The 19082-nt window shown below is 38.3% G+C and overlaps 2 protein-coding genes across 2 annotated transcripts; both read right to left on the bottom strand.

Annotated features, from left to right (window-relative positions):
• Nucleotides 1-8349: 8349 nt before the first annotated feature.
• Nucleotides 8350-11456, bottom strand: LOC132544313 (loricrin-like). Its single transcript, XM_060207889.1, has 2 exons — nucleotides 11450-11456; nucleotides 8350-9062 (listed from the first exon to the last, which is right to left on the bottom strand). Exons 1-2 carry the CDS (start codon nucleotides 11454-11456, stop codon nucleotides 8350-8352), a joined length of 720 nt encoding a protein of 239 aa, XP_060063872.1.
• A 6086-nt stretch (nucleotides 11457-17542) lies between these two features.
• On the bottom strand, nucleotides 17543-18550 carry LOC132544342 (uncharacterized). The gene has a single exon (XM_060207925.1). It carries the CDS (start codon nucleotides 18548-18550, stop codon nucleotides 17543-17545), a length of 1008 nt encoding a protein of 335 aa, XP_060063908.1.
• Between the last annotated feature and the right edge of the window lie 532 nt (nucleotides 18551-19082).

Raw genomic sequence — 19082 nt, 5'->3', positions numbered from 1 at the left:
CAGACGATCGACGTATATATACGACATATACCGACGTCGTGAAGAACGTTTTGCCAACTGCTGCGTAGCAGAGACAGACAGGTTTGGGGGTAGGATCGGTTATTGTGTAGGGAGAAATTTCACATAGAGTTAAATCACCACTGGTTGGATTAGCGGGTAATTTAACTGTCACTAGGTATAGAGATGAGATCCTCCGACCCCATGTTGTCCCATTATTGCAGCAAAACAACCTCACATCCAGCAGGATAATGTTCGGCCCCATGTAGCGAGGATCTATCGCGAGTTTCTCACTAACAAAAATATCCACCCACTGGAGTGACCGCCATACACTTCTGACCTAAACCCTATTGAGCACTTGTGGGACTATTTGGATAGACTGGATTGGGGCGTCAGCCTCCCCCTGTTTCTCTGGTCCTACTGAGAGCAGCCCTCTTGGAAGAATGGGCCAACATACCAATGAGGAGGATAAACTCACTCTTGAACTCCATGCCTAGGAGAATCAGGGTTGTGAAGAGAGCGAATAGGGGACAAATCGGTATCGACTAGCCAGCTCCTGCAATAAGTCCATCTCGATTTCAAATTAAAGAGTTCTCTTTCAATTTCCTTCAATTACTCCAAACTCACTTACCAGATACAAATCGTTAATTTTGCAGTTTGTTCTGTATGGATTAATCTTCATTCTTACATAAAATATTGAACATTATACTTGACAAATTGCCTCGAATCATATTCAAAGTTTCCCTTGCGTTTCTTTATCCCTTGAGTATAACATTTCAACGAGTTAAAGTTTCACGATTTTAATATAAGAGGACATATAATACGTCGCATTCTTTCACAAGAATTAAATTTTCAGTGATTCAGAACTTCATTTTGTTTTGTTTTTTCTCCGACAATGCGATTAATTTGAAAATAAATCTGCTAACAGCCTACTGAAAAAGAACAGTGACTTGTTTCACAACAAAAAGAAACAACAAACATTGATTTGAACATGATATTTATAAATGTCGGCAACCAAGAGATAAACTCGTGACTCTATTTTCTTTTGTGATAGAAAATTGGACATGTTTGATGCTAGTAAGTACATATTATGTCTCATTTGGAAACGTGACATTACTTACTTGAACTGGCCAAAATATCAATGTTGGATGTCGTCTGTCTAGAAAAAAACGCTTACCATTCCGGAACATATTGTTCATGTTTTGTCGTAGTTTTATTGAATTTGGATTATGATTTTGTAACCTAAGAATAAGATTCCGTTGTATACCCGTTCTAAAAAGGTTCTGACACATATATTTCAGCTGTACGTTACATCTTTATTAGATGTGATGCGATAAGACTTGACATTAAAAATTCCAATATGGATATGTTTGGAAAAAGAATGTCCAAACGTTTATATAAATGGAGATTGGCTGATATTTCAAAGTAGTTACGATCAGCATGAGATTATAAATAGATGGCAATACCGAAACATTTTAGGAAATTAGAGCTACAGTAGTAAATACCAAATACTGTTCAATTTCAGAAGCGATTTGGTAATGTTCGGCGAAAAGGGACGTACAAATTCTAAATACTGGATTATTGTCTCTCCTCGAGTAGATGAACAGGGTACCTTGAAAAACGTCGTACTAATATCGAAGTCCAGAGGCCCGTCAACTTACAACGTGTTCGGTACGTAATCTTCAAATCTCAGTCTTCAGTATGTTCAGTATGCTTTGTTTACATATCATGTCTTTAGCATATACAATATGTAATAGGAGTTCATGATGATATATCATTCATAAACATTTTTGTGCCACGATCTTTGATAAATCAACTACAGCTGAAACTCGTTGTCTCGAGAGTCGAAATTCCATTTGAATCGAAATAATTTTCAAGTCTCGATTTTTTCCTTCTGCATATTTGTAATTTTCAGTTCGAATGTTCATCGAGTCAAAATTTCGGCTAAGTCGAAGCGATTTTTGCAGACCCTTCAATTGTAAAGCAAGGGAAAAGTAATTCGTTGTCTCGCAATGAATATTTGTCAAAACATTGGCACGAAATCGGTCAATACATACACAGAGGAGAAAGTTACAAGATGAGTTTGATTTTCAATTATATTGGCTTTCTCATGTTATGTTTTTAGACGCCGCCGGAGGCGGTTGTATATTGGCATCATATTCTCCGTCAGTCCGTTCGTACGTCCATGCGTTACGCATGGCTAATTACGGTTTATCGGTTCATCGTACCCACAATACTCGGTTTCTAACGATTAATTACCAGTTTATTTACCCAAAAGAGGTTGGCTTCTTAATTAGAAGTAGCGCGTTTGCACGAACATGAAAGACATTTAGTTTGGTTGTGTGCATCTTCAGGAACAAAAAAATGAAACCATCAAACCAGTATGTACTTTTTGACGAAATCTGATCCCCTGAAAGTATTTCTCATTGATGGAGTCTATATATGTGCGTGATTTATTAAGTCTAGTGCTTGTACATTGTTTTCTGTAACAGGTAAAAAATTCTAGTGTCACGTTTTTTATATGTTTATTTGATCTATGGCTTCATACATCGTTTCTTGTAGCGTATCAAAAGCAAATTTCAATTTCGTTTTATTGTCATTCCGTAAAATATATGATGTATATGTGCTTGGTCGGTAAGGGTATAGTTCACGTGTGCAAGACGGAACGACGTGAGTACAAATTTCGTTCAACCGTATTCAAAGTTAGGAGACTGATATCGTCAATCTTACTTATACGCTACGTTAGAGTCGAAATTCTGATATCCCTTGAATTTCTAGATAAAGACTTTCTAATGTTTACATAATTCTATAGGTGGTGATGCAACCCTCCCTACACCTAGTTTCTGGGAGACGATACAAAAAACAACAGTCATCAAAAAGTTCACCGTTTTCGGAATTTTAAAGGTATGTATCGCAACAACTGGTTTCGAATGTAAACCCAGTAAATACAATTATAATAGTTTTAAACCTCCGTGTATAGGTTACATACCAATTTTCATCAGTGTCCATAAAGAAAAGCCTGGCTGTATTGTTGCCTATATGAACGTAATTTATCTTACTGTCAGTGGAAGACAACTTACCTTTATGAAACCGAATGACTATTGTAACCGCTTGATAATTACTGACCATGTTTGTCTGATAAGGGTGTCGTTGATTTACCGACTTTGTTCAATCTTATGTAATGATATGTCTATGTAATTATTGATGGTTGCAGGTGCGGCTCAACAACTTACCCTGCATACGCTCAATAAATATAGACAGTGTGCTAATGGCTGACACCATTGCAGACATATACATGTTCATTAGCGAAGACTCACCAGATGTCCTCTGGCAGGTAACCTTAGATGTAAGTCAAAGTGAATAACGATGATAATTCTTACAACAAGGTCCTGGGCAAAATGGAATGATTATAGGTTTCAAAGGGATATCGAGGCCAGCTATTGGTAAATGTAAATGTTGGTAGGTGAATGCTATATGGAACATGTATAGACCCTCAAGGGCCCTTAAGTTGGGATGCATTTTCGTTTGCAATATGTCGGTATTGAACGCTGTTGAAAATTATCGAAATATAGCACACGTAACTTAGTGCCTACATTCGTCCACAGCACAAAGCTAGTGTACAAGATACATACGTCTCAATATCCACCATAAATATCGGTTATGCCCCTTTATAAGACTCGGAGATCCACTTAATACATAATTAAATCAGTATATGTCTGTTTTTATTCGTTTAAATGTTGAATGTTTAAATTCTTGAATATGTTTAGATATGTCTGATTATTGTTTGGTCTTAAGAAGAAGTCGCTTGTGTTGATCATTTATTAAAGTCTGAGAACTAGAGCGGATTTACAAAGCTAAAACGCACCTGCATTGAGTGCGTCCATCCAGGTGATCAAGCTAGAGGTGAGGGAAGATAGGTCCAGTAAATATATAAGCATCCATACGTGGCGAGATGTGGACTAAGTTTGTTACTGAACGCGTTTAAAATGAGTACACGAAATTCATTGTCTTCAAATTGGTAAGGATTTATATCCATTAAGCCATTTGCAAGAGCGTAGCTATGTTTTGCAATTGTAGAAAATATTTATCTACTTTGTATCGCTATATTTCATCGGTATGGGCAAATTTCTTGTTTCTCTCAACCAGCCTGATTTCACCTGGTCCCGGAACACCAGCAACTTGCAATGTCGAATCAAGCTCATATCTTAACAGATACTAAACATTCGTTGTTGATCCTATAGAGAATAATGACAATGCGTTAGTATTAGGACTTGAATACTACGACATGAACGCCCCGTGACTCCCTCGCATACTGACAAGGGTTTTACACAGATGTAAACTACTAACATAGGCCAAAGATTATCATCATGATAAAACCCCGTAATGTCATCATCTCTTAACATGAGGCAAAAGGGCATTTTCTCCATTTAAATTGAATTTTTCATTCCGGATTCAGACCTCGAACAAATAAAACGCGTAACACCTTTATCTGAAGCCAAACAACAAATAGGAGGCCAATATCTCCGAACAAACGGAGTCCGGAAACAAACATCTTGCTCAATATTCTAAATGCTAATGGTAATAACGCTAAGGATGGGTTTTCGTGCCCGGGAATCTGACTCGATCTGTAGCCCCATATGTTAAATACTGAATTTAACGTGGTTGTCTCCAAACAGTAACACTATATGCCAACCTCCCTCCCCTATTTCATGGCGGGGGCATCGAAAGGTTTCTACATATTAGACATAATGAATACATATGTAGTTACATTTAGCCGAGTGGTATACAGGTATTGGAGCCATTATTTACCTGAATTACAGGGTTAAAAAATTTTATTTATTGATTTTTTGTTTTTTGTTTTTTTTTTTTTTTGGGGGGGGGGGGGGGGGCTTTTTTCAGTAAAAGAGATGGGATAGGTATTTTAACTTACAGTGTACAAATGTCGTTTCACAATCTTGTCCCATTTTGTTGCATAGTTTGATGCCACCGTATATAGCCAATCACTCTCCGTCAATTTTGAGAGCGTTGTTTGCCCTCGAAATATGACTCTACATGTATACAATGCATTCGATGGAAAGGATGCCAGCGCAAACATCACTTTTCTCGAAGTTGGTGAGTTAATTTGTCGCTTGACATTCTGCATCATTTTTATATACTACTTGGGAAACTTTAGAGCGTCTGTGACGATAAAATAACTGATTGTAGAATTTTAATGTCTTTGTTTCATTTTATATAGCATATGAAAATAAGCTTTTCGTAAAAATATCTTTAAAAAAGTTAGATAAATATCATATTCAATAGACATATTGTTTATCGTTTCTGTTATAGAGGGCGCCTTCAACATAGCGTCATTCATAAAGATCAAAGGGTTGTACGGTAAGTTCGATACTAATTATAACCCTTAGCATTATAGTCAATAGTATAATTATCACCGAAAATTGAGATTATATAAGTATTTTGATATTACTTGCAACATTGTTATAATTCTTATCATATAATAATTATCGAAAATTATCATAAGTATTGAAGCATTATCAACAATAGAATTATAATCAATATCATTTATTTATTATCGAAAACTGAGATGATAAATAGTAGAATAATATACAATATCGTTATAATCAATATTATATAATTATCGAAAATTGGGACGACGCAAGGAGAAGTATTATCTATAATTTCATTGATGAATATGGTAAATATTATACACAATAAATGAACGATACTATGTAATAAATATTTTTTTCATAATGTCATGAAGAGTATTTAAGTAACACTAAATGATGTCATGTTTAGTATTTAAGTAACACTAAATGATATCATGTTAGTATTTAAGTAACACTAAATGATGTCATGGAGAGTATTTAAGTAACACTAAATGATATCATGTTAGTATTTAAGTAACACTAAATGATATCATGGAGAGTATTTAAGTAACACTAAATGATATCATGTTAGTATTTAAGTAACACTAAATGATATCATGTTAGTATTTAAGTAACACTAAATGATATCATGGAGAGTATTTAAGTAGCACTAAATGATATCATGCTAGTATTTAAGTAACAAATGATATCATAGTTAGCATTTAAGTAACACTAAATGATATCATGTTAGTATTTAAGTAACACTAAATGATGTCATGGAGAGTATTTAAGTAACACTAAATGATATCATGTTAGTATTTAAGTAACACTAAATGATATCATGTATTTATGGAGATATCATAGTTATTTAAGTAACACTAAATGATATCATGTTAGTATTTAAGTAACACTAAATGATGTCATGGAGAGTATTTAAGTAACACTAAATGATATCATGTTAGTATTTAAGTAACACTAAATGATGTCATGGAGAGTATTTAAGTAACACTAAATGATATCATGTTAGTATTTAAGTAACACTAAATGATATCATGGAGAGTATTTAAGTAATCACTGTTAGTATTTAAGTAACACTGATATCATGTTAGTATTTAAGTAACACTAAATGATATCATGTTAGTATTTAAGTAACACTAAATGATATCATGGAGAGTATTTAAGTAACACTAAATATATCATGATATCATGTTAGTATTTAAGTAACACTAAATGATATCATGTTAGTATTTAAGTAACACTAAATGATATCATGTTTAGTATTTAAGTAACACTAAATGATGTCATGTTCAGTATTTAAGTAACAATAAATGATATCATGTTAAGTATTTAAGTAACAATAAATGATATCATGGAGATCATGTTTAGTATTTAAGTAACAATAAATGATATCATGTTTAGTATTTAAGTAACACTAAATGATATCATGGAGAGTATTTAAGTAACACTAAATGATATCATGTTAGTATTTAAGTAACACTAAATGATATCATGTTAGTATTTAAGTAACACTAAATGATATCATGGAGAGTATTTAAGTAACAATAAATGATATCATGTTAGTATTTAAGTAACACTAAATGATATCATGTTTAGTATTTAAGTAACACTAAATGATGTCATGTTCAGTATTTAAGTAACACTAAATGATATCATGTTAGTATTTAAGTAACACTAAATGATGTCATGGAGAGTATTTAAGTAACAATAAATGATATCATGTTTATTTAAGTATTTAAGTAACAATAAATGATATCATGTTTAGTATTTAAGTAACACTAAATGATATCATGGAGAGTATTTAAGTAACAATAAATGATGTCATGTTTAGTATTTAATTAAAACTAAATGATATCATGTTTAGTATTTAAGTAACACTAAATGATATCATGTTTAGTATTTAAGTAACACTAAATGATATCATGTTAGTATTTAAGTAACACTAAATGATGTCATGGATAGTATTTAAGTAACACTAAATGATATCATGTTTAGTATTTAAGTAACAATAAATGTTATCATGTTAGTATTTAAGTAACAGTAAAAGATATCATGGAGAGTATTTAAGTAACACTAAATGATGTCATGGAGAGTATTTAAGTAACACTAAATGATATCATGTTAGTATTTAAGTAACACTAAATGATATCATGGAGTAACACTAAATGTATCATTATTTAAGTAACACTAAATGATATCATGTTAGTATTTAAGTAACACTAAATGATATCATGTTAGTATTTAAGTAACACTAAATGATATGTTAGTATTTAAGTAACACTAAATGATATCATGGAGAGTATTTAAGTAACACTAAATGATATCATGTTAGTATTTAAGTAACACTAAATGATATCATGGAGAGTATTTAAGTAACACTAAATGATATCATGTTAGTATTTAAGTAACACTAAATGATATCATGTTAGTATTTAAGTAACACTAAATGATATCATGTTAGTATTTAAGTAACACTAAATGATATCATGTAGTATTTAAGTAACACTAAATGATATCATGTTTAGTATTTAAGTAACACTAAATGATATCATGTTTATATTTAAGTAACAATAAATGATATCATGTTTAGTATTTAAGTAACACTAAATGATATCATGTTAGTATTTAAGTAACAAAAATGATATCATGTTAGTATTTAAGTAACACTAAATGATATCATGGTTAGTATTTAAGTAACAAATTATATCATGTTAGTATTTAAGTAACAAATTATATCATGTTAGTATTTAAGTAACACTAAATGATATCATGTTAGTATTTAAGTAACATTAAATGATATCATGCTAGTATTTAAGTAACAAATGATATCATGTTAGTATTTAAGTAACACTTAATGATATCATAGTTAGTATTTAAGTAACACTAAATGATATCATGTTAGTATTTAAGTAACATTAAATGATATCATGTTAGTATTAAGTAACAATAAATGATGCTATGTTAGTATTTAAGTAACATTTAATGATATCATGTTAGTATTTAAGTAGCAGTTAATGATATCCGATCCTCCACCATCAGATCCTTCAGCAACAGAACCTCCACCATCAGATCCTTTAACAACAGGACCTCCACCATCAGATCCTTCAACAACAGAACCTCCACCATCAGATCCTTTAACAACAGGACCTCCACCATCAGATCCTTCAACAACAGGACCTCCATCATCAGATCCTTCAACAACACGACATTCATCATTAGAACCTTCTACAACAGGACCTCCACTATTAGATCCTTCAACAACAGGACCTCCATCATCAGATCCTTCAACAACAGGGCCTCCACCGTCACCTCCACCACCATCAGATCCTTTAACAACAGGACCTCCACCATCAGATCCTTCAACAACAGGACCGCCATCATCAGATCCTTCAACAACACGACATTCATCATTAGAACCTTCTACAACAGGACCTCCACTATTAGATCCTTCAACAACAGGACCTCCATCATCAGATCCTTCAACAACAGGGCCTCCACCGTCAGAACCTTCTACAACAGGACCGCCATCATCAGATCCTTCAATAACACGACCTTCATCATTAGAACCTTCTACAACAAGATCTCCACCAGCAGATCCTTCAACACGACCTTCATCATTAGAACCTTCTACAACAGTACGTTCGCCCGCAGATCTTTCAACAAGATCTCCACCAACAGATCCTTCAACAACATCAGAACAGACAACATCTAAACATCTTAGTAACCAACATACATCTGAAATCCCATCACAAGGAACAACGGTAACAACATCCGTACCAACAGAAGAATTGGAAACAATCAAGCCTTTACAGTGTTACTATAACAAGTTCAACGACTGGAATAAAAGCATAAACAGTTCCGAGCTGCAGGCATTGTTGGCTGAAATCGCACGGCTCAAGAAACTTCTCGCCGTCAACAAGACTACCCTCTCCTCTACCATCAGGCGAAAAACCAGCGCGCCCGATATGCGCTTATCTTCAAAAATAATTGGTTATGTAGGTGGAGTCGTCCTAGCCATAGTCTTTGGAGGACTGATTATCATTGATCTCCCCACAATAGGAAGATCTTTGAAACTGATGAAACGTAACTTACTGGAGAAATGACGAAGAAGTCTTATGTGGTTTCACGTGGCGTTTGGTTGCTGTCTGGACTCTCCAGGAACGTACATTTGTCCATTACAAAGATGGAAGTGTTCCTTTTTAGTGTTTTTGATATGTAGTCCTAGTATTCAAAATGTTTGCCTCTGTGGCCAAATTCAATGTTGTCAACTTGGTCAGAAACAGTTGCCAGGGCTATATAGAGTGTACTACCAGAATCACCCAGAACCACATTATGAAACTACCCGATGAGATTTAATTTCTTATCTCTTCGTCTGACAACTGTAGTCAGGACGAAGTGTTAACGAGCAAACTCTACACAAGAATTGTAATTCTTAGAGAAACGCCGAGAAAGATTGAAACGAATCTATGGTGTATTTTTAGTGCTTCTTCGGATTCATTGGAAACATTTCGTAAGTAATATGTCGTCTTGAAGACTTGGAAAACGCCCTTGTTTATTTTATTACCTATTCAGTCTCCTACGAAAACAAAAAGGAAGACAGCTAGAGAGAGGGGGTGATTTTCTGTCGCGAATATACCGATAATCCGATGGCATATCTTGTTATAAAGATCAATGACTACGTTATCTACCAAGGATTCAATCTGTTATATTATTCCATTTTAATTATATTACATCATTGGCATTATTGTAGTTTTCAATATTATTTTCATTTCATATCAAAATTAGTTTTGGAATAAATATTTCCTGTGATAGGACTATTCTCGTTTTATTAGTACCGTGATTACATATATATTTGATAGATTAATTTTTGTTTCACAATCCAACATATAGTATCGATGTTAGACTTTCTTGGTAAAGATCTCCCGTAACAGTAGAATGAAGTTGTCGCCTCTGATATGCCTGGGAAATGATAGCAACAGACTGGTAACATCAATTACGTTCATATAACAGACACTGCTCAGACCAGCATCAAAACTGATCCAAGGCAGACGATATGGCCCAAGAATGAAAAGTTGATCTGTCAGTGTCAGACCTTCCTAATGAATCTAGTATCCATCAAGTTTACAGAAGCTGGCCGTAATTCACGATCCAAGGGAGGCAACTGGAGGTTGAAATGCTCAACAAATATAGCTATTGATTCCAAATAGAATTTCTCTCAAAATATTCCATTTTGGGCTAGAAATATATTACGTGTAAGTTCATCATTCTTCAAATAATAAAACCTACCAAATATGTAACATGCTTTTTAAGTTTTTATCTTTCAAGACACAGGACGGGAGCGGAGCTGAATTTCTGTCTCTTCCTTCCTATATGTCCCAAAGTCACAGTGTTCTAAATTTGAGTTGTTACCCTGGACCACATTAAATATACAGAAAATCCCACTAAGAACACTAACTATCCATGGCACAATCGATATAGTCTAATGACACATATTTTTTTCTTTTAATATTTCTATTACACGAAGTGAATACCCCTCCCCCCTCCCCCTCCCCCATCGAACTATTATTGGCTGTTTTCTCTACTCTCAATAAATCAATAGATAGAACTTTATCAATTTGTGGTGATACACTATGACCCCACACTTCATATCCATGATTCAGTATACATGTCACATATGTATAAAATAAGGAAACCTGTGTACCTGTATTAAATCAGACTTTTCGTTTTTTCTTTTTAAAAGTTAGTAGGCCTTTCTTGCGACGCCGATATATTGTGACCTGCAGTTAATCTTTCGTTGTTATAGATAACTAACCCAAATTAGCAAACATTTCAATGGATGTGCCGCTGAACGTCCAATTTCCAAATTCTTTTACTTTATCTAAAGACAACAATTTTAGTTTTCTCAATATTAACACTTGAATTCCATTTTTCAGTGTAAGCTTGCAGATAATTTAGAGCACAATGAAGATGGCTGATGTCTTTAGACAATGAACCGTGTCGTCCGCATACACCAACATAAACTAGTTAATCTACTGTAATTTATATCTCTTACACTTTTACAAACTCACTCTCCATATGATTTACAAACAATGAAAAGGACATGGGCGTGAATCCCTTGTGATAATCCGATCTGTTACCATGACATTGTGGATAGTTCACCACTTAATTTCACACATAATCGTTCATTGTAATAAATGAATCAAATTGCATTTAACAGTCTACTCCTGACATCGCTTTGCCAATGTTTTTACCACAAAATCTGATGGCTTGTACTGTCAAAAGTTTTTTTGTAACCCCAAAATTACGCAATAGAATTTTTTGTTTTATTAAATAAATAATCAAACCATTCAATGCAACACTGACATCTCCTGATCCGAGCCCAGATTTAAATCTGAACAGAGAGTCTGTAGCAATATTCTCTCTTGGACTCTATTCCACTATACGTGTATTTGATAAGGAAGTAAATGTTTTTTTGTAAATGACTGTAATTGTTTTGACAATGTTTTTATCTCCCCTTTTGCGTAACAACGTTACAATGAAACCTAGTGTCCATGTCTGTAATATAGAACAAGTGAAAAAATTTCCTGATATTCAATAAAATATTTGTTAATAATTATATCAGAACCTGTCTCTAGATAAATTCTTAGTTACAGCAGTTCTCTCCTCAACACTAAATTTTACATCAGGGTCTTTCAAAACACACACCCCCCCCCCCCCCATTCCTTTGGTACTCTACTTAATTATTATAATATTGTGGGGATTGTCTACACAAGATTTTGTGAAGAAAAGTTAGCTGGTTACCATGACAATCCCAATTATGAGGATGTTAGTTGAGTCTAAATATGGTCATAATAGTTCTGTACGGTTTAAATTGAAATGATTTCAAGTGACTGACCGCCCGCGGCTAGATTCTTCCGAAGAAAGGTATTCGTTTGGTTACCATTGTAATCAAATGGCAACCTATGATTTTGAAAACGGTACCATCGAACTGTCATCAAGATTAATCAAACAGTTTTATTTTATTCCGACTGACAGACAGACAGACAGTGTTTGTAACGGTTATTCGGGTAGGACGTGAGGTTATCTTCAAAGTTCTTCGGCTTTTGATTAAATTGTACACGTGATCAGAAATACATTATCTCAAAGTAATACATTAGAGCACGCAAGTCTCTACCTAGACATATTAGTTGGAAAAATGCTAGATTACGCGCGCCATTTAAATTACGGGAAAGATCGAGAGATCTTGAGAAGTAAATCAAAGAATTCTCATCTAATGTATGTCTGCTCTAGAAATCGATAACTATGAAAGTGTTTTCTCTTACAGCTCACAAATTACCGCTCCTAAGTCTTTTCTCTCCTCATTACAGGATATTAAAATGGTCTAACACTTTATTACAATATATAATACATTTTCATGTATAAAGAAAATTCCAATTCAAAGCTGTGTTTGATGTCGGACATGTAAACAAAAGGTACATCACAAAACACGGTACTTGATTGTTTCAAAATATTTAATTCTAACAGCAATGTAAGACAGCTTGTCAGTTAAACATTATAACAGGCAACACTATATCATCATAGTTATAAGTATACAGCCGTGTATAGTTGTTTAACACTGTATAGCTTTGGACAGCTCTTGGTTTTAAATGCTGTTATCAGCGTGAGGACTATCCGAACCTGTGTCTCTCCCGTCAGACCGTGTGTGAAGACTACTATGTCCCTGCCAAACCGTTGGTGAAGACTGTCACGCTCCTACCAGTCTGTCGGATGGGGACTGTCACGACCCTACCAGTTCATCGGATGGGGACTGTCACATCCCTACAAGTCCTTCGGATGGGGACTGTCACAACCTATCAGACTGTCGGATGGGGACTGTCACACCCTATATGACCGTCGGAAGGGGACTGTCACACCCCTACCAGTCCATCGGAAGGGAACTGTCACGACCCTACCAGACTGTCGGATGGGGACTGTCACACCCCTACCAGACCGTCGGATGGGGACTGTCACACCCCTACCAGACCGTCGGATGGGGACTGTCACACCCTATCAGACCGTCGGATGGGGACTGTCACACCCCTACCAGATCGTCGGATGGGGACTATCACGCTCCTACCAGTCCATTGGATGGGAACTGTCACGACCCTACCAGTCCATTGGATGGGGACTGTCATACCCTACCAGACTGTCGGATGGGGACTATCACGCTCCTACCAGTCCATTGGATGGGGACTGTCACACCCTATCAGACTGTCGGATGGGGACTGTCACACCCTACCAGACCGTCGGATGGGGACTGTCACGCCCCTACCAGTCCATTGGATGGGAACTGTCACGACCCTACCAGTCCATTGGATGGGGACTGTCATACCCTACCAGACTGTCGGATGGGGACTGTCACACCCCTACCAGACCGTCGGATGGCGACTGTCACACCCCTACCAGACTGTCGGATGGGGACTGTCACACCCCTACCAGACCGTCGGATGGCGACTGTCACACCCCTACCAGTCCATTGGATGGGGACTGTCACACCCTACCGGACTGTCGGATGGGGACTGTCACACCCTAACAGATCGTCGGATGGGGACTATGACGCTCCTACCAGTCCATTGGATGGGAACTATCACGCTCCTACCAGTCCATTGGATGGGAACTGTCATACCCTACCAGACTGTCGGATGGGGACTGTCACACCCCTACCAGACCGTCGGATGGCGACTGTCACACCCCTACCAGACCGTCGGATGGGGACTGTCATACCCTACCAGATGGGGACTATCACGCTCCTACCAGTCCATTGGATGGGGACTGTCACACCCTATCAGACTGTCGGATGGGGACTGTCACACCCTACCAGACCGTCGGATGGGGACTGTCACGCCCCTACCAGTCCATTGGATGGGAACTGTCACGACCCTACCAGTCCATTGGATGGGGACTGTCATACCCTACCAGACTGTCGGATGGGGACTGTCACACCCCTACCAGACCGTCGGATGGCGACTGTCACACCCCTACCAGTCCATTGGATGGGGACTGTCACACCCTATCAGACTGTCGGATGGGGACTCACATCCTACCAGACCGTCGGATGGGGACTGTCACGCCCCTACCAGTCCATTGGATGGGAACTGTCACGACCCTACCAGTCCATTGGATGGGGACTGTCATACCCTACCAGACTGTCGGATGGGGACTGTCACACCCCTACCAGACCGTCGGATGGCGACTGTCACACCCCTACCAGACCGTCGGATGGGGACTGTCATACCCTACCAGACTGTCGGATGGGGACTATCACGCTCCTACCAGTCCATTGGATGGGGACTGTCACACCCTATCAGACTGTCGGATGGGGACTGTCACACCCTACCAGACCGTCGGATGGGGACTGTCACGCCCCTACCAGTCCATTGGATGGGAACTGTCACGACCCTACCAGTCCATTGGATGGGGGCTGTCATACCCTACCAGACTGTCGGATGGGGACTGTCACACCCCTACCAGACCGTCGAATGGCGACTGTCACACCCCTACCAGTCCATTGGATGGGGACTGTCACACCCTACCAGACTGTCGGATGGGGACTGTCACACCCTACCAGACCGTCGGATGGCGACTGTCATACCCTACCAGACTGTCGGATGGGGACTATCACGCTCCTACCAGTCCATTGGATGGGGACTGTCACACCCTACCAGACTGTCGGATGGGGACTGTCACACCCTACCAGACCGTCGGATGGCGACTGTCACACCCCTACCAGACCGTCGGATGGGGACTGTCACATCCTACCAGACTGTCGGATGGGGACTGTCATACCCTACCAGACTGTCGGATGGGGACTATCACGCTCCTGCCAGTCCATTGGATGGGGACTGTCACACCCTACCAGACTGTCGGATGGGGACTGTCACACCCTACCAGACCGTCGGATGGCGACTGTCACACCCCTACCAGACCGGCGGATGGGGACTGTCACACCCTACCAGACCGTCGGATGGGGACTGTCACACCCTATCAGACTGTCGGATGGGGACTGTCACGCCCCTACCAGTCCATCAGATGGGGACTGTCACGCTCCTGTCAGTCCATTGGATGGGGACTGTCACACCCTACCAGACTGTCGGATGGGGACTGTCACACCCCTACCAGATCGTCGGATGGCGACTGTCACACCCTACCAAACCGTCGGATGGGGACTGTCACACCCTATCAGACTGTCGGATGGGGACTGTCACACCCTATCAGACTGTCGGATGGGGACTGTCACGCCCCTACCAGTCTATCGGATGGGGACTGTCACACCCTATCAGACTGTCGGATGGGGACTGTCACGCCCCTACCAGTCCATCGGATGGGGACTGTCACACCCTATCAGACTGTCTGATGGGGACTGTCACACCCTACCAGACCGTCGGATGGGGACTGTCACACCCCTCTCAGGTAATGTGGTTTTGATTGCTGCGTCCCGATTGAACCGCCGGGAAAAGACCCATAGTCACGCCCATGTATATATTTATACACTGATCTATCGAAAGGATTGCGTAGTTCCCTGCAGGAAGAAAATACGCCGTGGGTCTGTAATATTTAGCAATAATGTGAATACTGAGCTGCTTATAATGGATTAACATTCATGTACAAATTTCAGCTCTAATAAATGGCAGTTACGTGATCAACTTAAGGGATTTAAACACAAATACCAGTCTACATGGTTACAAAAACTGATCATAAAAATAGCACGAATTAGTTAGAAAACCTTATTTATCTCCAACAATCATACAATACTCATTCGTCACACCACTTACAATGAAACTCTAACGACAGGTATGTCCTGCTTGCGAAGTGTGTGAATGTTTCAAAATACAGATTCGAATAAACCCTCTAGTCTTTCAGACTAAAATATGAAGTAGATTGAGAAATTATCAGCTTGTCTGTTACACACAAGTTTAGAATGTGAATGATGTCGATCAAATATTGCGATGTTTGTATTTATGCAGATAGTGACACGTGACCTCGTGGTATATACCACCTAAGCACCATATTCAATAATGAACTCACAAGACTGCTCTGGCGTTTTATAGTTTATGTGCTGCGTTTGAAAGCAAAACCAACCGTGTAACTACAGAGTCTTCCTATCAATAAACATATATGTTCTTCAAATATTCAGTTTGGAACGCAAGCTTTCTGTATAGACGTTTTTTCCAGAGTAACATACCTTCAGCAATACTTTGGTTATCACAAAATGTAACTGTGATTTATTTACATGATTTGAAATGTAACGATATCGACATAATTGATAAGATAATGTTTAATGAACTATGACATACTATCATGCATGTATATATATATTGATGCCTAACACCTGGAAACATTATTTTTCAATAAATGAATTAGTATTAAAATTGAAGATATGTTAACACAGATATAAATAACGGTCATGCTTAACTCTGACCTCAACTAGATAATATTCAATAAATAACATAAACATGTACATTAGATTCACAGTTTTGTATAAGTTAAAAATAAATATTATTAAATGTTATTAAAAAAGTATATTCATAGCCCAGTACCAGTAATAGAGTATTATACCATCCTTGTAGAGCAGTGGTCGGATGGCGCAGTAGTGACACACTCGCCTTTTACCTAGCCGTCCGGGGTTCGATTCCCGGGAAGGAATTGAAAAGGTACGGGGACAACGTGTGTTTTACCCTGGTGCTCCGGTTTCCTCCCACAGTAAGACCCCCGTGCGCTTGTAGTCGGACAAACAAGAGTGATTAATATAGTGCAGAAGTCGGTAAATATAAACTTATCGCTGAGTATCGTTGTACTCGCCTATCGAGGGAGTGTGTTCTGTTGGTTATAAAGCACTGCGGTATACAATGGTCTGATCGTACCTTACCAAACAACCTGTCAGCCGAATTATTATTCGGTCAGGAAAAAAAGTGATATCCACTAGCTTCAAAATCATGGTGGAGTACTATTTCTGATGTGGCGATGAAGTCAGGGGACAAACACTCAACATATCTTACACGTGTACTTATTTTGAAATTCGATTACACAAGTAAATACTGATTTTACATCCACACGTGACATGCGATTATCTCCCCCGAACGCGTACGTGCACTATGTACTACACCAAATACAGTGTTGACCGATTACATCATATTAGAATTTGGTCTGTCGTATATGTGTTTTTGTATGCCAGGTTTGTGAACGCACGTGCGTTGACCTGCCTGTCGTAGGACATGTCCCATTTGACCACGGCTTTTACGTAAGATGGTTGATGCCTCGTTAGATCGAACACGTGGTACATGACACGGAGACGCAGGGTATTTCGTTACGTCATGTAATAAAGTACTCATACGTTTACCCATATCTAGTTTGTAGTTTGGATCTCCCTCTTGTTTCACCCTTGGTATGTCACGGTCTGGCAGGCTACGCCCATAGTCGTGAACAATCCTATCCATTCGTTTTCCACGGTCCAATTCTGCATTGTCTTCCCCTTCCGGTTTCACCCGTGGTACTGCTTTTTCGCGTGAACTTACCGGTTGTTGACCATGTGCATGCACGATTGTTTTCATTCTCTTTCCCTTGCTAAGATCTGAAATACCTTCAGCCTCTGATTTTACTCTAGGAACAGGTCGAGGGGACGGAGGAATGCATCCATAACTATGAACAAGTTTGTTCATTCTCCCCCCTTTATGAACCTGTGCATTATCTTCCGCTTCCGGTTTGACTCTTGGAACTCTGGGACTGGGTGCCGACTGAGCATATTTTTGTACGATTACTTTCATGCGTTTACCACGACTAAGGCTTGCAATAGGTTCCGCCTCGGATTTGATCCTTGGAGGAGCAGTGGATGGTCGTGCTGTGTTTGAATCTCTCAATAGCCGCGCGACCGTCCCGTTCCGGCCGTGCTCATGGTTCTCTTTAGCTGCCGGTGTAGGACATCTTGGTTCCGGCCGAGGCGAGTCGTATTTTCCAGCGTAGTAATCAAACACCCATTTTCCAACGGTGCCGCGGTTTTTCATTGCATTTGGCTCTCCCTGCCATGTCACTCTGGGTATCGGAGATGGGAAGACACGATTCCCTTCGAAATCGAACCCGGGGTAAGGGGCTACGGGGGATTCCGAACGGGACGATCGGGGTGTCTCGTAAACCATTATCGCTTCAGTTTTTTGTCTGTCAAGAAAAAGTAAGAATTGATCAATGTACATGTACTCGGTACAATGTAGACATTAGTACACACCAAATTACAATAACATATATAAAGAAAACGGACATCGAAATTATAATATATGTGTCTCAAATGGGGTGTATATGCTTTACCTAAATCTTTTACATAACATTTAATAGAGATTCAAACAAACACACAACATCGATGATATAGATTTTTCCATACTGGTGATAAGCATGAATGCTTGCATACTATGCGCAGTTATTTTTTTTCTTTCTTTCTTTTCTTTATTCTTTATATATTTTATTACATGTTGCACTATAACAAAAAACAAAATACAAATTATTGATGTTTATGTATGTCCCCAACAAAATACAAATCATTGATGTTTATGTATGTCCCCAACAAAATACAAATCATTGATGTTTATGTATGTCCCCAACAAAATACAAATTATTGATGTTTATGTATGTCCCCAACAAAATACAAATTATTGATGTTTATGTATGTCCCCAACA

The sequence above is a fragment of the Ylistrum balloti genome, unplaced genomic scaffold, assembly GCF_031769215.1.
Source record: "Ylistrum balloti isolate Yb309-2 unplaced genomic scaffold, AGI_CSIRO_Ybal_v1 Utg369790, whole genome shotgun sequence".
Classification (NCBI taxonomy): domain Eukaryota; kingdom Metazoa; phylum Mollusca; class Bivalvia; order Pectinida; family Pectinidae; genus Ylistrum; species Ylistrum balloti.
Note: the sequence above shows the minus strand (reverse complement) of the source record. Positions and strands in the feature narration are given on the sequence as shown.

What these genes read in the sequence shown, in the direction of transcription:
- LOC132544342 (XM_060207925.1), bottom strand. Translation starts at nt 18,550, where the DNA reads ATGGTTTACGAGACACCCCGATCGTCCCGTTCGGAATCCCCCGTAGCC.